The sequence below is a fragment of the Desmodus rotundus genome, chromosome 13, assembly GCF_022682495.2.
Source record: "Desmodus rotundus isolate HL8 chromosome 13, HLdesRot8A.1, whole genome shotgun sequence".
Classification (NCBI taxonomy): domain Eukaryota; kingdom Metazoa; phylum Chordata; class Mammalia; order Chiroptera; family Phyllostomidae; genus Desmodus; species Desmodus rotundus.
The window spans coordinates 23619422-23645737 of NC_071399.1; the positions used below are offsets into that span (position 1 = coordinate 23619422).

The window sequence follows — 26316 nt, forward strand, 5'->3', positions numbered from 1 at the left end:
CTTACAAAGAATAATAATAAAGCAAAGTCTCAGTTTTGCTTAATTTCTTTTTATAAGTTTGAGTAATATGTACAAATGATTTTTTAAAATTTTTTATTTTTTTTAATTATATTTTATTGATTATGCTATTAAAGTTTTCCCAATTTTCCCATTTTGCCACCCCCACCCATCAGCCCCCACTTCCTCAGGCATTCCCCTCCCCTTTGTTCATGTCCATGGGTCATGTGTATAAGTTCCTGTACTGAACTTTACATCCCCATGGCTATTCTGAGACTACCAATTTGTACTTCTTTTTTTTTTAATTGTTGTTCAATTACAGTTGTCTGCATTTTGTCCCTGCCTCTCCATCCCACCCCAGCCAAACCCACCTCCTCCCCTGCCCCCACCCACCCCCTTGGTTTTGTCCATGTGTCCTTTATAGTAGTTACCGAAAACCCCTCTCCCCACCATCCCCTCCCCACTCCCCTCTAGCTATTGTTAGAGTGCTCTTAACTTCAATGTCTCTGGTTATATTTTGTTTGCTTTTTTCTTTTGTTGATTATGTTCCAGTTAAAGGTGAGATCATATGGTAATTGTCCCTCACTGCCTAGCTTATTTCACTTAGCATAATGCTCTCCAGTTCCATCCATGCTGTTGCAGAAGGTAGAAATTCCTTCTTTCTTTCTGCTTCATAGTACTCCATTGTGTAAATGTACCACTGTTTTTTGATCCACTCATTTACTAAAGGGCACTTAGGCTGCTTCCACCACTTGGCTATTGTAAATTGTCCTGCTCTGAACATTGGGGTGCATAGGTTCTTTTGAATTGGTGATTCAGGATTCTTAAGATATAGTCCCAGCAGTAGAATTGCTGGGTCAAAGGGCAGTTCCATTTTTAGTTTTCTGAGGAAGTTCCATACTGTTTTCCACAGTGGCCTCACCAGTGTGCATTCCTACCAACAGTGCACTAGGGTTCCCTTCTCTCTGCATCCTCTCCCACATTTGTTTGTGGATTTGTTTATGTTGGCCACTCTGACTGGTGTGAGATGGTACCTCATTGTGGTTTTAATTTGCATCTCTCTGATGGCTAGTGATGCTGAGCATCTTTTCTGATGTCTTTGGGCCCTCTGTATGTCTTCCTTGGAGAAGTGTGTGTTCAAGTCCTTTGCCCATTTTTTAATTGGGCTGTTATGTCTTCCTGGAGTGGAGTCATATGAGTTCTTTATATATTTTGGAGATCAGGCCCTTGTCTGAGGTGTCATTGGCAAATATGTTTTCCCATACTGTTGGTTCTCTTTTCATTTTAATGCTGTTTTCTTTAGCCTTGAAGAAGCTTTTTATTTTGGTGAGGTCCCATTTGTTTATTCTTTTCCTTATGTCCCTTGCTCTAGGGGATGTGTCTGTGAGGATATTGCTTGTGGAATGTCTGAGATTTTCCTGCCAATGTTTTCCTCTAGGACTTTTATGGTGTTACAACTTACATTTAAGTCTTTTATCCACCTTGAATTTATTTTTGTGTATGGTGTAAGTTGGTGATCGAGTTTCATTTTTTTGCATATAGCTGTCCAGCTCTCCCAACACCATTTGTTGAAGAGGCTATTTTTACTCCATTTTATGGTCCTGCCTCCTTTGTCAAATATTAATTGACTGTAAAGACTTGGGTTTATTTCTGAGCTCTCTGTTCTGTTCCATTGGTCTATGTGCCTGTTTTTATGCCAGTACCAGGCTGTTTTGATTACAGTGGCCTCGCAATACAGTTTGATGTCAGGTATTGTGATCCCTCCTACTTTGTACTTAATTCTCAAAATTGCTGCAGCTATTCAGGGTCATTTATGGTTCCATATAAATGTCCGAAGTGTTTGTTTTATATCTGTGAAATATGTCATGGGTACTCTAATAGGGATTGCATTGAATCTATAAATTGCTTTTGGTAGTATGGCCATTTTGATGATGTTAATTCTTTTTTTGTGTGTGTGTGTGAAAAGGAAAGCAGTTGTTTATTTAAAAGTTACATAGACTTAGAGTAATGCCTTAATGTCTTCATTAAGATACTAAAGTCCTCTAGAACATCCACAGATGCACAGTCCTTCCCTCTCCCTGTGCCCAGTCCGGGGTACCATATCTCAGGAAAAGAAGTAGAAGTCCGTGATTCAGGCTCCCGGCACCATCAGCTGTGTGGCTGCCGCAATCTCCAGCCAATCCAAAAACATGTGGCACCTTCTCACGGCCCACCAGCAAGAGTCCTTTCTCCCCTTTTCTTCCTGGCAAAGTCTCTCCTGCTGCCTAAGCCACGTGGCAAAAATAAGCACTCCAAAACCACGTGGTCCTCTCCTTTCCCCTCAGAATCGCATGATCCTCCTTGAATGATGTTAATTCTTCCAATCCATGAGCATCGTACATACTTCCATTTGTTTTTGTCTTCCTTAATTTCTTTCTTCAGTGTTGTATAGTTTTCTGAGTACAGGTCTTTTACCTCCTTCGTTTATTCCTAGGTACTTTATTTTTCTTGTTGCTATATCAAATGGGATTTTTTCCTGATTTCTGTTTCTGACATTTCATTGTTGGTGTACTTTGATTTCTGAGTATTGACTTTGTATCCAGCTGTTTTGCCAAATTCACTTATTAGGTTGACTAGTTTTTTGGTGGTGTCTTATGGATTTTCCATGTACACTATCATGTCATCTGCAAAAAATGACAGTTTCGTGTCCTCCTTTCCAATTTGGATGCCTTTATTTTTTCTTGTCTGATTGCTGTGGCTAGGACTTCCAATACTATGTTGAATAGGAGTGGTGAGAGAGGGCATCCTTGTCTTGTTCCTGATCTTAGTGGGAAAGCTCTAAGTTTTTGTCCATTGAGTCTGATGTTGGCTTTAGGTCTCTCATACATGGCCTTTATTATGTTGAGGAATGCTCACTCTATTCCCACTTTTCTGAGTGTTTTTATCAGAAATGGGTGCTGTGTCTTATCAAATGTTTTTCCCGCACCTATTGATATGATCATGTGGTTTTTGTCTTTGCTTTTGTTTATGTGGAGTATTATGTTTATTGATTTGGAAATATCATATCATCCTTGCATCCTTGGGATGAATACCACTTGATCATGGTGTATGATATTTTTAATGTATTACTGGATATGGTTTGCCAATATTTTGTTGAGGATTTTAGCATCTATGTTCTTCAGCAATAGTGGCCTGAAGTTTTCTTTCTTTGTTATGTCTTCATCTGGTTTTGGGATTAGGATGATGTTGACTTCATAAAACGAGTTTGGGAGTCTTCCACCTTCTTGAATTTTTGAAATAATCTGTGGAGGATGGGGGATAGCTCTCCCTTAAATGCTCTCCAGAATTCTCCTGTGAAACCATCTGGTCCAGGGCTTTTGTGTGTCAGAAGATTTTTGATTACTGTTTCAATTTTATCACATGTTATTGGTCTGTTCAGGCTTTCTGCTTCTGCTTCTTTGAGTTTTGGAAGGTTATAATTTTCTAGAAATTTGGCCATTTCATCTAGGTTTTCACATTTCTTGGCATATAGTTCTTCATAGTAATTTCTTACAATCCTTTGTATGTTGGTGGTATCAGTTGTAGTCTCCCCTCTTTCATGTCTGATTGCATTCATTTGGGTCCTGTCTCTTTTTTTGTTGATGAGCCTGCTTAAGGGCTTGTCGATTTTGTTTATCTTTTCAAAGAGCCAGCTCCTGGATTTGTTGATCCTTACAATTGTGCTTTTAGTCTCTATGTCATTTAATTCTGCTCTGATCTTGGTTATTTCCTTCCTTCTACTTGCTCTGGGTTGTCTTTGTTGTTGTTACTTGAGTTCTTGTAGGTGTACAGTTAGGTTGTTTATTTGAAATGTTTCTATTCTTTTTATGTAGGCCTCTGTTGCTATGAACTTCCATCTCAGGACTGCCTTTGCTGTTTCCATAGGTTTTGGATTGTTGTGAGTTCATTTTCATTTGTTTCCATAAAGTTTTTGATTTCTTCCCTAATGTCATTCTTCACCCATTCATTGTTTAATAGCATGCTATTCAATCTCCATGTTTTTTAGTGTTTTGGGTTTTTTTCCTTGAGATTTGTTTCTAGTTTCTATCCCTTGTGGTTAGAGAAAATGCTTGATATGATTTCAATTTTCTTGAACTTGTTGAGGCTTGCTTTGTGTCCTATCATGTGGTCTACCTTTGAAAATGTTCCATGTGCATTTGAAAAGAATGCGTATTTTGCTTCTTTGGGATGAAAGTTTCTCTATATATATCAATGAAGTCCATTTCATCTAGGGCATTGTTCAATGCCACAATATCTTTGTTGATATTTTGTTTGGAAGATCTGTCCATCTTTGGCAGTGGGGTGTTAGAATCCCCTATTATAATTGTGTTGCTGTCAATGTCTTTCTTGAAGTTTTCCAAGATTTTCTTTATGTATTTGGGTGCTCCTATGTTGGGAGAATATATATTTACAATGTGTATGTGTTCTTGGTGTATTCTTCCTTTGAGTATTATGAGATGACCTTCTGGGTCTCTTTTTATGGATCTTTTTATGAAGTCTGTTTTGTCTGATATGAGTATTGCTACCCCTGCATTTTTTTCCCTGTCCATTTGCTTGGAAAATTTGTTCCCAGCCCTTCACTTTCAGTCTGTGTAGGTCTTCTGTCCTGAGGTGGGTCTCTTGTAGGCAGCATATGTGTGGGTCATGCTTTCTTATCCATTCAGCTATTCTATGTCTTTTGATTGGAGCATTTAATCCATTTACATTTAAGGTTATTATTGATAGGTACTTATTCATTGCCGATTTGTGGGTACCTGTGTTCCTCTCTCTCCCTTTCTCTCTCTCTCTCTCTTTCTCTCTCTCTTTCTTCCATCCATTCCTTATAGTAGTCCCTTTAGCAACTCTTGCAGAGCTGGTTTCATGGAGGTGTATTCTTTTAGATTTTTTTGTCTGGGAAACTTCTTATTTGGCCTTCTATCTTGATTGAGAGCCTTGCTGGGTAAAGACATCTTGGTTGCAGGCCTCTGGTTCTCATTACATGGAATATTTTTTGCCATTCTTTTCTGGCTTGGAGCGTTTGTATTGAGACGTCAGTTGGTGACCTTATCGGGGCTCCCTTGTATGTTACTTCCTGTTTCTACTTTGCTGCCTTTAAGATTCTCTCTTTGTCTTGGAATTTTGCCATTTTAATTATGATGTGTCTTGCAGTAGGCCTCTTTGGGTTCCTCTTGATTGGGACTCTCTGTGATTCCTGGATTTGTGTGACTTTTTTGCTCATGAAATTAGGAAAGTTTTCCATCATTACTTTTTCAAACAGGTTTTCTAACCCTTGCTCTTCCTCTTTTCCTTCTGGTAACCCTATTATACGGATATTATTACGTTTCATGTTATACTGCATTTCTCTTAATCCCCTTTTCATTCTGTCTGAGCCTCTTTTCCTTTTCTTGCTCATTCTGTGTGTTTTTTTTTCTACCTTGTCCTCCAGTTTGCTGATCAGATCCTCTGCTTCATCGAGCCTGCTTTTGATCCCTTCTACTGTGTTCTTCAGTTCAGAAATTGTATTCTTCATTTCCTCTTGACCCTTGTTGATAGTTTCTATTTCCTTTTTCATGTTGATACAGTTTGCAGTGAGTTTATTGTAGTTTCCATGTAGTTTTTGGTAATTCTGTGTGAGCTCATTAAGCTTCCTTGTAACCAATTCTTTGAACTAAATATCTGATAGTTGATTTTCCTCTTTTTCATTTAGCATTGTTTCTGAGAGTTCCTCCTTTTCTTTCATTTGGGGATTATTTCTTTGTGATCCCATTGTTTGCAAGACTCTTCCTGTTAGCCTCTGCTTCTTAAGTTGCTCTGTTCTGACCCCCTGGGTTTATGGTGTAAACTTATGTGGTAGAATACCTGTGAGATTCAGTGGTACAGTCTTCTTGATCTCCCGATCTTACTGATCTTGAGCTGTGGTTTATGTTGGCTCTGTGTATGTCTTTGTCTTTTTGTTCTAGTTGGGTCTTTCTTTGGTGGGTCTTTCCCACCAGCTGGTTGTCTGAGGGTCAGTCTGTCCCCCACCTCTTGTTTTCTGTTGTGCAGGTGTGGGCAGGTTGTGTTGGAGCTGGTTCTTCTGTGTGTACAAGGTTTTGAGGCTTTTCTCTTGCTCTTGTTCAGTTCTTATGCACTATTTAGTTGTATTTCCAGATAGGTCCTGGGTTGAGTTAATGTGACTTCCACTCCCTCCTTCACCTTCTTCTGTTCTTAGCTGTTGGTGTTTCCTGTGTTGGTGGTTTTCCTCTTTCCAGAGGTATCCTGGTGTCCACAGCTTCTACCTACTCTTTATTATGGTAGGTTGTAGGGGGAAGGTGAAATGGCTTAAGAGAGCAGGAGTGTATTACATGATATTTAAAGTACCAGCCCTTAGAGAAGAGATAGGAGATCCTTTGGATATATATAGTGTTAACCGTGATAATTCACCCACCTAGCCACTTTTTAGAAAGGGTGGAAAGAATATAAGACTCTTATTGTGGGGGGGAAGGATTGTGAGTTGGATCTAGAAAACTGTGAGCTTGTGGGACGTCAGATTATGAGGTAAAGTGAGAGTAAAGCATAGAAAATAAATGTAACATGTGACAGAATAGATTTAACCACATCAGTAATAAAGTTCAGGAAACAGTGAAGTGGGCTGAGATCTGGGAGGGATTCTGTGTAGTATTTACAAATGTATAGAACAGCTATTATTTACAGTAGTAATGGAGCAACACTCATATGACAGAATCTGTGTGATCTGGATAACTAGAAGCAGAGTATAGGTCCTAGAGTAGTGTGCTAATGGAACACAAGTGAAGTGAAAGGCAGTTAATTAACAATACATGTGAAAGAGAGAACAAGGGGCAACCAGTCAAACAATGCAAATTAACCAGTCAAGTGAAGAAGACTAAACAGAAAGAAGAGAGATACAAAAATACTAATAAAATGAGTGATGTAAGAATAATGAAAAAAATAATACAAATATACAATATCTTGCAAGTTCTCTGGAGTAGCAAAGTGAAATTTGTTTCACTGTCTCAGCTGTTGGAATGCCCCCTCATTGGGTCCAACTTTGGTCTTTTCACAGTTCCAGGTTTTATTGTCTCACTTGTGGGGATTTATAAAACCAAAAACAAAAAAAAGACAGAAGGAGGAAGAGCTATAAAGGGAGAGAAAGAAGGAGTAGAACAAGAAAGAAGGAAAGAGAGGAAGAAGGTGTTAAAAGAAAGAAAAAATAATGAAAAAAAATAAATAATAATAAAGAATTACTTTAGAAAAAAATTAAACAAACATACAAACAAATGAAAAAACCAAGGCTGCTGGCTTCAAATTGGCCAAGCCAGTTTTGCTGGTCTTTTTGGCTGCAGCCAACTCAGGCAGCCTATCCCAGCTCTTCTCTGTCCCTATCAGCAGTGGGGCAGCCTCCAGCCTAGCTCTCCAGTGGCCCCCAGACCCACAGGTTCAGGCACTCACTCTCCTCTGGGCTATGGGAGTGCGAGCGGGGCCTTCCTTGATTCGCAGTCTCCCTGGTGCCTGTGGTCTTAGGTCCTTCCGAGGTGAGGCACGCACACTCCACTGTGGATGCCTGTGGTGTCAGCCTCACCCCCACTCAGGTGTGTACTCTTCCCCTGGAGCTTCAGATTTGGGGTCCATACTCACCACAGCCCTGTGGGAGCACTGAGCAGCTGGGTGGAGAGGAGACTGGAGCTGTTGCTGCAGGAGAGTTCCCCAAACTGCCCCGGAGGGTCTTTTTGTTTTTGAGAAAATCCTCCTGTTCAATCCTGCTGCTCCATACATGGAAGGGCCTGTCCTCTCACTCAGCTCACCTCTCCCACTAGACCAGGAATGTCCGGGTCAGGGCCCCACACTGCCCAACTCTCAACTATCCCCCACCGGCGTCCCGTAGTCTTTGTGGGTTTACCACTACGTCCTTATTCCCCTTCCTGCGACTTGAAGCAACCAGGTCTCTCTCACTGCTGCTCAACCCCTGTTTGGCAGGGGAAGGGAGCTGTTAACTCCGCTCTCCCAGGAGTCCTGCTGCAGGCCTGGCGGGCACGGGCCTGGGGCTACAGTCACCCTGGTCCCTGTGCTGGTCCTGGCGCAGGTCCCAGGGACCTTTTTGTCCTGAAGCAATCCCCTTACCGTCTGTTTTTTCAGTGTCTTCTATACTTTTTGGTCTCCTGTCTTCTTAAACACTGGGGTACTGTTGGCTGTTTGGTTTGTTCCTCAGTAGATTGGGTAGGTGTTTCACCCATGTACAGGGGGAAGTTGACTCCACTCGCACCTATCTCGCCACCATCTTTCCTCGTACAAATGATTTTTAGATGACTACCACCAAAACAGCTGACTAAAAATGTGCATAATGATCTTACATTTCAACTAAAATAATTTACATTGAGAAACAGCATTTTAAGAAATGAAAAATAAGAAAAAGGAAGTGTGTTTATTTGAGAATGGGAAAAGTCATTTTCAAATAAAAATAATAATCACAAAGGAACATTTTGGTATTGACTACATTTTCCACAAAGAATGCCTTGCCTAAGAAAAAATCTTATAAGAATTTATTTGAGCCAAACTGACAATTGCTGGGAAGTAAAATCTCAATGGATTGAGAAAATGCTCTGGAGAATAGTAGATTTACTGCTTATTTTATACAGGAGAATCACAGGAGGGGGGTGACTACCCACTATGACTGGCTTTTAGTTAGGAAGTTTTAATTGTGGAGCATCTTATGTGGTTACTTTTGGTCTCCGAGTTTATAAGACCCACCACACAGACCTTCTCTGAGCTTCTCAGGTTTAGTGTGTGGCCCCTCCATTTTTTGTCCTCAGCATTATAAAGTAACATATCTTCCCTTCCAAGATCATTTAAAACAAAGTGAAAGTTGTTTACAACAAATATGGCAGAGTAAGGACATAAATTTATTAACTAATTTAATTGTTCATTAATTAGAGAAAAGCAGTAAAATGGTATATAAACACATATATACATATACACACATCTATTTGTATACATACATATATGTACAGACATATATGAAAGAGCATATATGTGTATATGCACATATATATATTTTGGTAATATAATAGTTATCATATATATTATGATTATGTTTGGTATTATACTCTCTCTATATAGTATACTACCAAAAATAATTTGGGCTTCATCCGTTGTTCTGGCATAGAGCTCCCAAAGCCCTTGGAATTTCCTGAGTCATAACAGTATTTTTTGTTATTCATCCCCTCCCAACCAAACCAATGAAATGGTATTTCATCAGGCCTCTACTTAGTTTCAGGTTAGGGCTGGTCATCAGAGAGACCAAATGATTAGAGGATTGGAACTTTTAACCCTACCTTCCAAGCCTCACAGAACAGAACTCCATGGTGGGGAGTGGTATGGCTGAAGAGTGAACTCTACAGAGACTTGCAAACAGTGAGATTCAGAGAGTTTCTAAGTTGATGTACTCATTGACTTGCTGTGCTGATAATGTACCTGGAAAGGACATGGGAGCTAATACCTTCACACCCCACCCCAATACCTTGCCTTATACATTTCTTCCATTTGGATGTGCCTGAGTTGTACTCTTTGTAATAATCTAATAACCATAACTAAAGTATTTTCTAGAGTTGTGTGAGAAAATGAACAAATGTGAGAAGTCAAATATCATACTTTTTATGCATTTCTAATGTACTAATGTGAAATTAATTTTCAGCTATTCAGAAATATACATTGGTATAGGAGAATTATGATGTAAGTTATAACAGGAAAGCATCAAGACATGTGAAATGATGATAATAGGTTGGTCAGATAAATTACAGTATATCCAACTCTACATCTCTTTCTCAAATAATATTTGTAAATAATTTTAATGACATGGAAGTATATTTGCAAAATTATGGCAGTGAGACATCAGGGCAAAACATGCATTTCTGATATTTGGATCGCACATAGAAATTCTTTGGGATGCGTTTTTTACAAAAGCACAAATCATGTCTTTGGCTTAAGATCTTGCTGGTCATCTCTAAGTCAAGATTGTGGCAACCCTGTGACTTTATGTCTTAGTTATTATAGCTTTATAATAGGTAAAAAAGTAAAGGTTTTAGAAGAAGCTCTAGCATCCAGGCAGCATTCAAAGGCATTTGAAGCCGAGGATGATCTAATAAAAAATATGCAAGATAACCTCTACACCGAAAACTGCAAAACATTATTAGAGAATCAAAAAAGGTCTACATGAACCAATGAATATTTATGCTGTCAAACATCCTAAAAATATCCTAAAAAATAAGTGAATATTTATGCTATCAAACATCAAAATCCCAGAAGGTATCCTTTTTTTGGAGGGGGAGGCAATGTGTTGCTGGGGGAAATTGAAAGACTGATTTAAAGGTTTATATGGAAATGCAAAAGGCTACAGATACAAAATAGCAAATGTCATTGTAAAGAAGGAAATGGAAAGTGGACATTTACACTAGTAAATATAAAACTAAAGTAATTAAAACAATGCAGTATTGGTACAAGGATGTATGAACTGACCTATAGACTAAAATAGAGAATATTATTTTGGAGGAATTGGAGATTAAAATGTTTTAATAAAGTCCTCAGAGAAAAATGAGGTGTTGTGTCTGGCACAATTAATGGTTTCTTAAATGAAATACATGAATAATATATAAAAGAAAACATAAGTGTATTACATTATGCTTAAAAACTACTAAATAGAGATTTAAGGTTATAGAAGGACAGACTAGATATGCTTTTCCCTTTTCCTTCTACTATATATAGTTTAAAAACCTGGATGTTATCTTAAAAGCAACCTAAGAATACTTTGAAAGCTGGAAAGAGAAAGGCAGACCAGCTAGGGACCTCATATATCCTAAACTGGGTGCTGGAGAAGTCCGCATCTCAGAAATACCGACTGGCATAGACAAAAGGAAGCCCTCAGGGTAAGCCTGACTTCTTTAGCCAAAAGAATAACCTAGCAAAGCAGTACACTCCTAGACAATAAGTACTCTGTTTCTGCCAAACAACACAGAACAAAACGTGACCACACTTCTACTCTCACCAGAATGGTATGAGCAGAAAGAAGGTTGGTAGACAGGCTGTTCCCTCCTGATCCTTACAGTAACTGGGAACCTTTGCATTGCAGGTGTGAGTGGATCCTGTATTTCTAACCTTACCTGGCAATAATAAGGCAGTGTCCCTTTCCCCTGCTCCAGAGCTCTGAGGAGAACTGGTAAAAGTCAAAGCTTAAGCAGGATTCAAAGTCTCATAACATAATATTCAAAATATACAGGTATTAATCAAAGTCACTCTTAATCCCAAGGACCAGCAAAGATCTCAACTTAAAAGAGAAAAAAAAATCAACTAACACTAAAACCAAGATGACACTGATGTTCAAAACACCCCTCCAAGAATCTAAAGCGGCCACAACTCTGTAAACATGCCTACTTGTGCCCCACCCGGTATATAAAACTCAGTGAAGGTCCCAGGAGCAGAATGATGGGGACAAGAGAAGAAATTAGTGAAGCTGAAGACAGAACCCCCAAAATACTCAATTGAGCAATAGAATAAAAATTAAATAGAGCTTCAAGGACATGTGGAGTTATAAGAAAACATATAATATCCTTGGTACTGCTATCCTAGGTAATAGAAGAAAGAATTTAAGGATGGAAAAGTATTTGAGGAAATAATGCCTGAAGAGTTTGCAAATTTGTCAAAAGAAATGAACCTACAGATGAAAGAAGTTGAAAGAACATCGTATAGGATGAACCTGGTGAAATCCATAGTAGGATACAGCATAATAAAATTTCTAAAAATTAAGACAAGAAAAAAGGATCTTAAAAGTAGTGAGAGTGAAATTATACATTGTGTACAAGAGAAACAGTTACAATAATGGAAATAAAACTATATGGGAACTAGACTACAAAAGATTGCCATGCTAGTTAACAAGTCTTCTATCACCTTACATAATAATGGGATTCACCTAATGTTCTGTGGGAAATGAGCCATGCATTTGAAAGTCCCCTGGTGTGTCATGCCAGCCCTGTATGGCTTTACATACTACTCATTTATCCAGCAGTGATTCTCTGCCTGGGAAAGTCTTGATCACTAGCCCATGCTCAACTGGGTAATGTCCCCATGGAGGGAAAAGAAGGAAAGAGAGAGAAACAGAAACATAAAGGAAGGGAAGTGAAGGGAAGGAAGGGAGAAAGAGAGAGAGGGAGGAAGACTGACTTTTCCTGCTTAGTTCAGTAGGAGCTTTAAGCTGCCTTCATTTTCCACTCTCACACCATTTTTAATAAAACATATTTAATTGGCAGCTTTCCCTCTGTGACTGGGGTTTGTCACATGGCAGTCTTCATTCTGGAAGCTGAATTTTAGGCTGTGGCACTTAAGATACTTTAGTTGGAGAGTTCCTATTCTATGGCAGATCACTTGAGAAGCCCAAATTCTGTAGGGACCATTATTTCAATTGCTTCAGAAAACAAAATATCTTTCTAAATTTTGTCTCAGGGTATAAAAATGTTGTGCTGACTACATTCTGTCATTGAGAGAAAGAAGTGAATATTGAAAGCGAACTAATTCTGTGGTTTTGTGGATAGAATTCCATTGATAATTGCACATTTTTCCCACCCTCTCCAATCCTGCCTTTTCAGCTCTTCTTCCTCTATTTTTCCTTATGACGCTGAGGCTGCAGCTCCTCTACAGCACTGTGAGGCTGATGAACTGGGCTCTCTTCTTTGCCATTGTACTGGATGTTGTTGCTTTCTCCATTTTATCCATCAATGGTCTTCATTCCATTTCTTACATCTCTCATCTTCTAATTGCCTCTTTCTGATTCCCTTTTACTCTCATTTATTGGGGGAAAGGAGGCTATTGTGTGTACCAAATCTGTCAACCTAAATTGGAATCATACTGAGGATATTTCAAATCAAGGTTATTTTCCATTTGTTATCCTGAATTATTCAGTTGATTTTAGAGAAGTTGGAAAGTTAAGGCTTCTTTACCTCACTCTCATTTAATGTAGGTGCTTTGTAAAAGTTATCAGTCTACCGATCTATTAATTGATGTATCTGGTTTCATTGATCAAAAGGAGAGAGAAGTTACTTATTTATAAATATGAAGAAAAGTCTATCTTGCTTATTACATAATAATAATTCTAAAAAACGTATAAATTTCATATTGTGATACTAAGTGAACAATATACTACATGAAGATAGGCATTATTCCAACAATGCAAGTTTGCTAGATGTTGTTTGTGATAGAGTCTTTGAATTTTTTATTTATAGGACTTAGAACAGGAGAATAGTTTATCAAAAACATTCAAATATATGGAGACTGAATAACATGTTATTAAATAATGAATGGGTCTACAATGAGGTCAAGGAAAAAATCAAAAAGCATGTAGAAAAAATGAACATAAACAACAAACCAAAACCTATAGGACACAGCAAAGGCAGTACAGATAGAGAAGTTCAGAGGAATATAGGTCTATCTAAGGGAAATAGAAAAATCTCAAGTAAACAACCTAACCCTACTTCTACAAGAACTAAAGGAACAAGAAACAATGCCCAGAGTGAGTAGAAGGAAGGAAATGGTCAAGATCAGAGAAGAATTAAATGACATACAGACTAAAAGAATAATGCAAAGGATTGATAAGTCCAAGAGCTGGTTCTTTGAATTGACAAATCTTTAACCAGACTCATCAAGAAAAAAAGAGGGAGGATGCCCATAAATAATGAAAGAGGAGAAGTTACAACTGAGACCATAGATATACAAACGATTGTAAGAAATTACATATGAACAACTATATGTCAAGAAATTGCACAACCTGGTTGAAATTAACACATTTCTAGAAACATGCGATCTGCCAAAACTGAATTAAGAAGCAGCAAAATGCCTGAATAGACCAATAACAACTAGTGAAATTGAAACAATAATCAAAAAACTCCTGGCACACAAAAGCCCTGGACCACATGGATTCACAGGTGAATTTTACCAAATATTTAAGGAACAACTAACTCCTATCCTTGTCAAACCATTCCAAAAATTTCCAGAAGAGGAAAGACTCCCCAACTGTCTGTATGAGGCCAGAATCATTCTAATCCCCAAACCAGACAAAGACACAAGAGAGAAGAAAACTATAGGGCAATAAGACTGATGAATATAGATATTAAAATCATCAATAAAATACAATCAGGATTCAGAAACACATTAAAAAGACGATACACCATGATCAAGTGGGATTCATCCCAGGGATACAAGGATGATACAATATTTGCACATCAATAAATGTTATACATCACATAAACACAAGGAAAGACAAAAACTACATGATCATATAAGTAGATGTGGAAAAAGCATTTGATAAAGCATAGCACCCATTTATGATCTAAACACTCATCAAAGTGGGAGTAGAGGGAGCATTTCTCAACGTAATAAAGGCCATATATGAGAGACCTACAGCCAACATCATACTCAATACGCACAAACTGAAAGCTTTCCTACTAAGATCAGGGATATGACAAGGGTGTCCACTTTCATCACTTCTATTCAATATAGTATTGGAAGTTTTAACCACAGTGATCAGACAAGAAAAATAAATAAATGGCATCCAAATTGGAAAGGAGGAAGTAAATCTGTCATTGTTTGCAGATGATAGGGTAGTGTACATAGGAAACCCAGTAGAGTCCACCAAAAATCAACTTGACCTGATAAGTGAATTTGGAAAAGCAGCAGTATACAGAGTCGATATTCAGAAATAGAAGGCGTTTTTGTACACCAACAATGAAATATCAGAAACAGAAATTAGGGAGTCAGTGCCATTTACTATAGCAAGAGGAAAAGGAAAATTCCTAGGAATAAACCTGAGCAAGGAAGTAAAAGACCTGTACTCAGAAACTACACAACACTGAAGAAAGAAATTAAGGAAGACACAAATAAATGGAAGCATATAGCATGTCAATGGATTGGTAGAATTAACATCATCAAAATGTCCATACTACCCAAAGCAATTTATAGTTTTAATGCAATCCCTACTAAAATACAGTGACATTTTTCACAGATATAGAACAAACATTTCAAAAATTTATGTGGAACCATAAATGACCCTTAATTTCCTAGCCATTTTTATGTCATTTTATTTTATTATTTTTTAAAGATTTTATTTATTTTTTTTTAGACAGAGGGGAAGGGAGGGAGAAAGAGAGGGAAATGTCAATGTATGGTTGCTTCTTGCACACCATCTACTGGGGACCTGGCTCACAACCTAGGCATGTGACCTAGATTGGAAATCAAACTAGTGACCCTTTGGTTCACAGGGTGACACTCAATCCACTGAGCCACAGCAGTGAGGGCTCCTAGCCATTTTTAGAAAGAAGAACAATGTTGGAGGTATCACAATACCTGGTATCAAACTATATTACAAGGCCACTGTAATCAAAAGAGTCTGGTACTTGCATAAGAAGAGACACATAAATCAAAGGACAGAATAGAGAGCCCAGAAATAATCCCATGTCTCTCTGGTCAGTTAATATTCGACAAAGGAGACAGGAGCATAAAATGGATCGCTTCAACAAATGGTGTTGGGAGATCTTGATAGCTACATGCAAAAATATGAAACTGGATTACCAACTTACAACATACAACAAAATAAACTTATAAAAGACTTAAATATAAGTCATGACACCATAAAAGTCCTAGAGGAAAACATAGGCAGGAAAATTTCAGTTATCCCCTGCAGCAATATTTTCAGTGATCCATGCCCTAGAGCAAGGAATATAAAGGAAAGAATAAACAAATGGGACTTCATCAAATTAAAACGCTACTGCATGGCTAAAGAAAACATCAGGAAAATGAAAAGGGAACCAATGGTATGGAAAAATATATCTCCCAATGATACTTTGGACAAGGGTTTGATCTTCAAAATATATAAGGAACTCACATGACTCCACAGCAGGAAGACAAACAATCCAATTGAAAAATGGGCAAAGGACCGGAACAGACACTTCTCCAAGGAGAACATAAAGAGGGCCCAGAGACATATGAAAGGATGCTGTGCATCAGTAGGCATCAGAGAGATGCAAATTAAAACTGGAATGGGATACCACTTCACACTGGTCAGAGTGGATATTGTGAACAAATCAATAAACAATAAGTGCTGGTGAGGCTGTGGAGAAAAGGGACCCTAGGACACTGTTGGTGGGAATGCGGACTGGTGTGGCTACTGTGGAAAACAGTATGGAATTTCCTCAGAAAACTAAAAATGGAACTGCCTTTTGACCCAGCGATTCTACTGCTGGGACTATATCTTAAGAATCCAGAATCACCAGTTCAAAAGAACCTATGCACCCCAAAGTTCAGAGCAGGACAATTTACAATAGCCATGTACTGGAAGCAACCTAAGTGCCCATCAGCAAATGAGTGGATCAAAAAATTATGGAATCAGGATTTACACAATGCAATTCTACACAGCAGAGAGAAAGAAGGAGTTTATACCCTTTGCAATGGCATGGATGGAGCTGGAGAGCATTATGCTAAGTGAAATAAGCCAGGTGGTGAGGGACAATTGTCATATGATCTCACCTTTAACTGGAACATAATCAACAAAAGAAAAAAGCAAACAAAATATAACTAGAGACATTGAAATTCAGAACATTGTAACAATAGCCAGAGGGGAGTGGGGAGGGGACAGTGGGGAGAGGGGTCTATAGGAGCTACTATAAAGGAAATAAGGACAAAATCAAGGGGGGGGTAGAGGTGGGGGAGGGAGGTGGGACTGGCTGGGGTGGGGTGGAGGGATGGGGAGAAAATGCAAACAATTGTAGCTGAATAAAAATAAATATATTAATTAAAAGAAAAATAAATAAATAAATAAAATATTTTTTTAAAAAACAGTGGTACATTTACACTATGGAGCACTATGCAGCAGAAAGAAAGAAGATATTTTTACCTTTTCTGACAGCATGGATGGAACTGGAGAGCATTATGCTAAGTGAAATAAGCCAGGCCGTTTAAGACAAATACCATATGATCTCACATATAAGAGGAATCTAATGAACAAAATAAGCTAATGAACAAGATAGAACCACAGGCAAGGAAACATGGAAGAGAGTGAAAGTGACCAGAGGGGAGTTAGGGGTAAGGGGACTAATGGGGAAAAGAAGGGGAAGGGACTAGACTTGGAACATTTATGAATGGACAACAGTGTGGCCATTGACTGTGGGAGGGGGCTTGAGTGTGAGATGGGCAGGGGAGGGCAAAGGGGGAAAATTGGGACAATTGTAATAGAATAGCAATCAAAATGATTTAATAAGAAAGAAAATTAGGTTAAACGAATAAATAAAGTAAATCTTGTATTTAGTGAGCACTTAGTCTGCGTCAAACACTGCTTTCGCTTCTTCATGTGTAACAAATTATTTCATCCTCATAAAATACATGTATCCTTTTTAATCATGTGTGTGTGATTACTATTTCAAATTCCAAGCTGGATAAACTGAGGAATGGGGGAATAAATAACTTGCTCAAAGTCACATTGCTGAAGTAAAACATTGGAGATATTGTTACTAAAGTTTGAAAAAATGTAAAAATTACAGGAATGCTAGAATTTAGTGTTGATCGTTAGGTTCTGTGAGCAAAATAGCTCTTGCACTGAATATGGGCCCGGTTAATAAGTCATCGTGTGCCTTTAGGTGCATAAAGTTAATTCTTAAGAAATATACATAAGGATAAAAACATCTCTTTCACAGGGTCATTATGAATATACAAGTGTATTGTAAAATGTATAGAAAGTGCTAAGATACATTGTAGCAAATGATCAGTACAGGTTGTCTGTTTTTGTTTTAATGCCAGTTAGTATCAATTAAGCCACAGTCTGCTCCCTCAAAGAAAAAAATAGTATCTGATTTTCAGTATTTCATAGTTGGTAACATAAGTTGTTTTCTTGAGTGAATAGATGTCATAAAATCCAGATTCATCTGTTGTATATACACAGGAGTAGGAAAAAGTAAGTTCACAGTTGTGAGTAAGGGAAACAGAGTAAACTACAAGAATGTAAATCATGTAAATAATCCCAACCTGCAGGTCTTTTTCCATACAAACTTCTGTAAACCTACTTTTGCCAACCCCTGTACCTACAAAGTGTGAACCTCTGTTTTGTACTAAGAACAATTGCTCACTCTTCATATTTCATGTGTTTTGTTGTTGCTTGTTTTTAAAATTGTAGTTTTGTCATGGAAGAAAATGCAAACTCACCAGTGAATACAACAATCCAGTAACCTGTAATTCAACAGAGAAATGCCTTGGACATGGCGTATGTAATGGTTACTCTATTTTTGTGTATAGTTTTAAAAAGAATTCACTTCAGTAACATTTCCAAGATAATAAGGGTCAGAATTATTTGATGTGGAAATTTCTTATGGAAAGTTGCTGTCAAATAAGGAAAGCAGTTCCCATTATTTATACACATGCACATGAATTATGTGTTCAACAGGATCATTATAGGCCCTATTAGTTATGAGCTTTGAACTTTGTGCAAAATGCCATATAAAAACTTTGTACAAAATGCAATACAAATTGTTATAACATTAGATCAAGATTGTGAAATTTTGGGAATAGATTTATTAAAGATTATACATATACACTTTTACATAAATATAAACATTATTTGTGATTGAGTATATGTTTACTGTCATGTATTTGAATATGCAGAATATATTTAATTACTTATATTACTTATAGTGTACTATTCTGTGAGCACAGACTTTCTTGTCTATTCTGATCTGTTTCACCATTCAGTGGCTTCAGTTTGTAGCCTGTATGTCTGTTCCACACAGTATTTGAAGTCATTCACTAATGGACTATGGTATAATATTAATTTTTACTTACCTATTATAAATAGTGGTGCAATGGACATTGTTGTGAACTCATCTTTTCATATTTGATTTCTTAATTTGTTAGCTATTAAATCTGTTGGACCAAATGTATGCACCCTTAAAATATTTGGTTATGTTATGTTGTCAAGAAACAATATACCAGATTTTACTTCCACTTATCATGCATGAAAAGGAGCATTTCTTCAAACTCTGGCCAGACTAGTTCGTCAGTTTTTTAATCGCTTCTAATGGGCTAAATCCATTGTTAATTTGCATTTATTTAATAATTAATGATACACTTCTTAGGTATGTATGAATTGTAATATTTGCCATTTGCACTTTTATTTGTCCATCCATTGTGAAATTATCTATGGGGTTATGGAAATGTTGTAAACTTGGAAGGTTTTCAAGCATGCCTTTGGCTTTAAATTTGTAGCTGGTGTCTTCTGCCATATTGATGCTTCATATACTATATTGTGATCCAGGAAAAGAGTGATGTGTCTGTATGTCTTAATTCAAAATTTTCTCCCACATCACTAAAATGTTCTATTATTTACAGTTACTTTCTGTTTCTTTCCTTCTTTTTAAATTTCTTATTGCATGAACCTATTTCTAGGTTCTCTATTCTGCTTCTGATCCTTCTTTTAATTCATCTACCATATCACACTTATAAGTACTTTTAAAAATTATTATTATTTCTTAACCTCATGGGAGGAATATTTTTGTCATTGCTTTTAGAGAGAGAGGAAGGGATCGAGAGAAACATTGCTGTGAGAGAGAAATTTTGATTGGCTGACACCCATTTATGCTCTGACTGGCGGTTGAATCCTCAACCTAAGTATGTGACCTGACTAGGAATCAAACCCACAACCTTTTGGTTATGGGATGATGCTCCAACCCACTGAGCCACACCAGCCAGGGCACATATGTAGTTATTTTATAGGCTTCTTATTTTCCACCAAAATATATTTTGCTATCTGTGTCTGTTTTAGCAAGTCCTTCCTTTACTTGCTCGCCCCCACTTTTTTTGTAAAGGTTGGCTCTTGTCAAAGCTAGCTTTTTTTATCTAGCACAACTCATAATAAATTTGAACTCCCACAGTTTTATAATTTCTGGCCTCATAATTCCTTTCTAGAATAAGCTATTTCAATTGTATCAACAATGTTATCTACTATTATTTAACAATACAAGAGACAACAGGAAATCCCTGTGACATTTGAAGAGATATTGCAGGGACATGTATTCTATCAAATTTTATTTTAAGAATTATATTCTGCATTAAAATAAACACTACCTATAACATACTAAATTCTAATACTTTAATAATGTGCATTGACTAATAATGACAAATAGTGCATTTGATTTTTATATTGCATATATAATGTTCTCATTTTCCATTGGTTTTGGTTTAAGATTTGTAACAGTAGAGGCAATTGTCAGTGTGATGTTGGATATGCCCCTCCTTCTTGTGAAGAATCACTGTCATCCCCAGGAGGAAGTGTCGATGATGGGTTTTGGATTTTGGCTGAAGGTTAGTATCTAGATCAGTGCGCTCCATTAGGACTTTCCACTTCTAGAAATATTCTATATCTCCACTTTCGATGTGGTTGTTGGATGCCTGGTGTGTGGATATTGTGACTAAAATGTCCATTTTATTTTACTGTATTTAATTTAAATTTAAATAGCCACTTGAGAGTAGTGGCCACTATATTAAACAGTGCAGCTCTAAATCATACTGTCAATCAAAATTTTGTATACACTTTTAATTCAAATCCAGAAGTGAACATTTTAATGGGCTTCCCCTTAATTCTAACCATGGTTCCCTAAATATTTCTACCTGTTCAGCAGAGGTTTCTAGATTGGGGTTATTAAATTACAGAATAGGTGATAGTTTTATTATATAGTCTATATTCCAAGGATGTTAACTATTGTGATGTGCTAGTTCATAACTAAGTTGCATCTTTAAAGTTAACTATACTATAGAAAGGTAAAAATAATCAAGTCTTTCGTACCTATAGCATATGGATAGTAAATGGTACAAAATGTTTTTGCATTTACGTGGTGAACATTCAGGAACAAATGTAGTATATTTGATTTTTCTAAACTTCACAATGTATAAATCTCATCACAGTTGAATTCTATTATTGTCTTTCCATTATGGGCACTTTTGTAATATATTTTATTTATATATTATATTAGAAACCTGATAGTACATTAGTATTTGTATTAAATAGATAATAGATTGTTGAATTTTTAAAATATAAATATTTACATTTGCCCACCAATTTACTGTTTTGTAGGGATTTTCAACTCTTCTGGCACATTCACATTTCCATGTGGGTCTTTTCCTTTTAGCCTGAAAAAACTTCCTTTTGTTTTTCTTTTTTTGTGTGTATCTTGTGGTGACCATATGTCTCAGTCTTAGTTTTTCTTTAAAACATTTTTATAATGTCTTAGTTTGTGAAGGGTAGTCTGCACTGGAAGTATACTTCTACACTGAGAATTTTTTCTCTCAGTTCACAGATTTAAGCACATTGTATGCAGGCTTCCATTTTCTGATGAGATTGTAGTTGTCATTATTCATCTCTATAATGTAATGATTCTTTTTTTGTCTGAGTTTCAGACTTATTTTCTATGTTTGATTTTTCACAGTTTCACTAGGATTTACCAAGATGTGTTTTTCTTTGAATTTATCCTGATAGGGTTGGCTGAGATTTTTGAATTTATAGGTTGATGTATTCTTGAAAATTTTGGGGAAAAACAACCTAGTTATTGCCTCTTTTTTAGTTTTAAGAAATTTATTTATTTATCTGTAGAGAGAGGGGAAGGGAGGGAGAAATAGAGGCAGAGAAACATCAATGTGTGGTTGCTTCTCGAGTGCCCCCTACTGGAGACCTGGCCTGCAACCCAGGCTTGCGCCCTGAGTGGAATCAAACTGATGACCCTTTGGTTCACAGGCTGGTGCTCAATCCATTGAGTCACACCAGCCAGGGCTATTTATTAATATTTATTTCTGTTAAGCATGTTTGGCTTTAGAAAATTTATGCACATTAGCATTTTTACCCTCTGGTATACAGTTCTATGGGTACAGAAAAAAAGTGACAGACTTTGGTTCCCAGCAATTATTGTCATGATGAACAATAGATATATCCCCCAAACCCTCCCTCTGACTTCCCGTTTCCACTCATTCCCTATGCTCATTCCTGAAAGCAATTACTGGATCTGTGTCTCTAAAGATGTTCCTCTTCAGAATGTCATATGCATTGAGATTCATTCCTGTTGTCATATGTTTTAGTAGTTAATTCATTTCTGTTTTTAAGTAGCCTTCTATTGAAAAGATATACTATAGTTTGGTTATTGATTCACTCATTGAAGCTTCTTGGGGTTGTTTCAAAATTTTGGCAGTGACGAATAAAGCCGATATACAAGTGCATATAGGATTTAATGTACATATAATATACATATATCCCCACTTCTTTGTTGGTGGGTAAACACCTTGGTGTAAGATTCCTGGGTCACTTACTCAGTGCATGTTTTTTAGTGAGAGTACTTTTAATTGTATAAGAAACAAAGTATTTTCAAAAGTAGCTGTGTCCTTTTTCTTTCTCTCCATTCATCAATGAGAGGTCCCTCCAGTTTCTCTGCACAGACAGCCCACACTTCACAAGCACTTGACATTGTTTTGTTATAGTTGTTTTGTTTTGCTAGTTTTAGACATGCAATTATATTATATTGTGCCTTATTTAACTTTTTATGTCAAAATAATTGTAGATTCACAAAGAATTCCAAAGAAATGTAGAAGGAAGTTCTCTATCCCCTTTAGCCAGCCTCCATCCACAGAAACTTGTCTCAGTACTGTAGTGCAATATCAAACCAGGAAATGGACTTTGGTAAAATGCATAGACATTTTTCAAACTTCAGCAGTGTTCCTGCACTCATATGTGTAAGTGTGTATTGTTGTTATTGCACATGTGTGTTTATTTACTTGCTTCTGTGCAATTTTGCCACATGTTCAAATTGGTGTAGTCGCCACCACAATCAAGATTTAGAACTGTGTCATCACTACATGTATTATCACTAAACTAATATGACTCCATATAGCTACACTGACCCCCTCCACACTTCATTTTTAAATCCTGGCAAACACTAAACTGCTCTCTATTTCTCTAACTATGTTATTTCATGAAGGTTACATACATATATTCATACAGTGTGTCTCTTTAAGATTCACTTTTATGCTCATAATTTCCAAGAACTGAATCTGAATTGTTGCATCTATGAGTATTTCACTCCTTTTTATTGATGATTGGTATTTTTTATATAGATGTATCAAAATTTATTTAATTATCATTCACTGAAGGACATTAGATTGGCTGCCAGTTTTTGCTGTTATAAATAGATCTGCAATGAACATTATGTAGAAGATTCTGCATAAAAGTAAATTTTTAATTCTCTGGGAAACATGCCCAAGAGTAAAATTGTTGGGTTGATGGCAAGCCTTTTACAGGGTTTCATTTTTGTAGAAATTCAAATTTTATTTTATTTTATTTTAGTTATTCAAGTACAGTAGTCTCCATTCCCCCCCCTCCTCCAACCACTGTTCCTCACCCCACCCACCCACACATCTCACCCTCAGTCCTACCCCCATTTGGCTCTGTCCATGCTCCTTTATACGTGTTCCTTGAGTACCCTTCACCTTCTTTCGCCCATTATCCCCCTTCCCTCAGGCTACTGTCAGTTCTTTATTTCTACAAACTGACAAACAAAATATAACCTTTACAGTTTTAAAAGTGACTGCCAAATTATTCCAGAGTTTCTGAGCATTTGACATTTACATCAACAATACATGAATGACCCAGGGTTTTTTTTTGCATCCTCACCAACTATATTTTTAAGCCATTCAATTAAGTGTGCAAAGTATCTCATTTTGGTTTTAATTTGCACTTCCCTAATGGATAATGATGTTGAATATGTTTACTGCGTTTATTTGGCATCTGTATATTTTCAGTGAAAAGTCTGCTCTGCTCTCTTTTTCTCTGCATTTGTGTGGTTACCAATTGTGAAATGTCTTTCTCCATCAATATTCTTTTTTAGCACTATGAGCAGTAAAAGAAAATTTTCAAATTTTCAGTTATGTTCAATAGAATCTAAAATAAAGAGACAGAAGTTGAAAGAGACAGATGATGAAAAAGTCAGAAGTTGACCCTAGGACACTTTTGTACCTTCTTAGAAATTGGCATATTACTTTGGGCAACCAAATAAGAAAGCTGAAAATTTCCAATTGGCATATGATTGGGGGCTCAGAAATGAACCCTCACATGTGTGGTGTAACGATTTTCCACATGCATGTCATGACCATTCAATGCGGGAAAGGACAGTCTTTTCAGCAAATGGTATTGGGATAATGGACATCAATAAACAAAAGAATAAGCTTGGACCTTTACTTAAACCGTATGCAAAAATTAACTACAAATGGATCAGAAATTTAAATGGGAGGGCTAAAATTATAAAATTCTTAGAAGAAAACATAGGGGTAAATATTGAAAACATTGGAGTTTGCAACAATTTTTTGGATATGGCACCAAAAATACAGAAAACAGAAGTAGATAAATTTGAATTCGTCATAATTAAAAACTGTTTTCTAGCAAAGAGCACTATCTCTGTGGAATTGAAGAAAATGTTTGCAAATTATATATCTGATGAAGAATTAATACCCATAATATGTAAATAACTCCTACAATTCAACACCAAGGAAACAACTAACCCAGTTAACAAATGGGTAAAGCACTAGAAAAAACATTTTTCCTAAGAAGACACTTACAAGGCCAACAAACACATGAAAAGCTGTTCAACACCTCTAATTGTTAGGGAATTGTAGTTCAAACCTACAACTAGTAGGAGAGCTGTTACCAGAAGATTCAGAAAATGTCAAGTGTTGAAGAGGATACAAAGAATTGGAGCCCCTGTGCACTGTTGGTGGGATGTAAAATTATGCAGCCTCTGTGGAAAACAGTATAGTGGCTCCTCAAAAGGTTAAATATAGAGTTAGCATATTATCCTGCAATTCCTCAGCTAGATATATACCACAAGAATTAAAAGCATGGACTGAAACAGATATTTATGCAGCCATTTCATAAGGGCATTATTTACAATAGAGAAAAGGTGGAAACACCCCAATGCACATCGACAGATAAATAGAGAAACGAAATATGGCATATTCATGCAATGGAATATTATTTAGCTTTGAGAAGGAATACAATTCTGGCATGTGCAACAACATGCATGGAACTTGAAGGCCTTATGCTACCTAATACGGCAGCCGCATCTAGATGTGACAGTGAATGAGTCTGCATTTTTGAGGTACTTAGAGTGGTCAAATTCAAAGAGAGAAACCAAATCGTAGTCATCAGGGAGTGTGACCTTGGCATAGGCTATGTTATAGAGGACACCAAAGCACAAGCAGAGAAGCAAGGAATTGACTGAACTTCAAAACGAAGAATGTTTGTGTGACAAATAAATGATACAACATAGAAAATGAAAGACAACTATGGAACGGAAGAAAATATTTGCAGATCATATATCTGATATGCATCTGTGTATCCAGAATACATAAATAACACTTACAAGTTTAAAATAAAAATACAACCTAAAGAAAAATGAGGTTTTTTTAAAAAAGTTAATTGTTCTTCAGTTACCCTTATCTTGCCTTTTTCTCCATTGATCTCCCCTACACCATCCCCTGTATCCCCACAGTCAATCCCCCGCCCATTGCCCATACCCATGAGTCTTCCATTCATGTTCCTTTGCTTGCCCTTTCCCCTTCTTTCCCTCATAACTCCCCTTCCCCCTCGCCTCTGGTCACTATTAATTTGTTCTTTATTTCCAAGTCCCTGGTTCTACTTTGCTCACTTGTTTGTTTTGTTGATTAGGTTCCACTAATAGGTGAGATCATATGGTATTTGCCTTTCACCACCTGGCTTTTTTCACTTAGCATAATGCTCTCCAGATCCATCCATGCTGTGGTGAAGGGTAGCAGCTCTTACTTTCTGCTGGGTAGTATTCCATTGTGTAAATGTAGCACTGTTTTCGATCCACTCATTTACTGATGTGCACTTAGGCTGCTTCCAGCACTTGGCTATTGTAAATAATGCTGCTATGAATATTGGGATGTATAGGTTTTTTTGGATTGGTGATCCAAGATTCTTAGGGTATATCCCAGCAGTGAGATTGCTGGAGTGAAAGGCAGTTCAATATTTAGTTTTTTGAGGAAATTCCATACTGTTTTCCACAATGGCTGCACCAGTCTGCATTTCCATCAACAGTGTACTAGGATTCCATTTCCTCTGCATCCTCACTAGCACTTGTTTTTGTTCATTTATTAATGATGGCCATTCTGACTGGTGTGAAGTGGTATTTCTCATTGTGGTTTTAATTTGCATCTCTCTGATGGCTAGTGATTTAGAGCATCTTTTCATAT

At 37.0% G+C, this 26316-nt stretch overlaps 1 protein-coding gene across 1 annotated transcript in view; it reads left to right on the plus strand.

Annotated features, from left to right (window-relative positions):
* LOC139440492 (A disintegrin and metallopeptidase domain 3-like) overlaps nt 1-26316 on the plus strand; it is a 173865-nt gene that overhangs the window by 47490 nt on the left and 100059 nt on the right. Inside the window, exon 14 of the mRNA XM_071220147.1 lies at nt 20253-20370. Within this exon, the coding sequence (XP_071076248.1) occupies nt 20253-20370 (118 nt within the window). The remainder of the gene's footprint in view (nt 1-20252; nt 20371-26316) is intronic.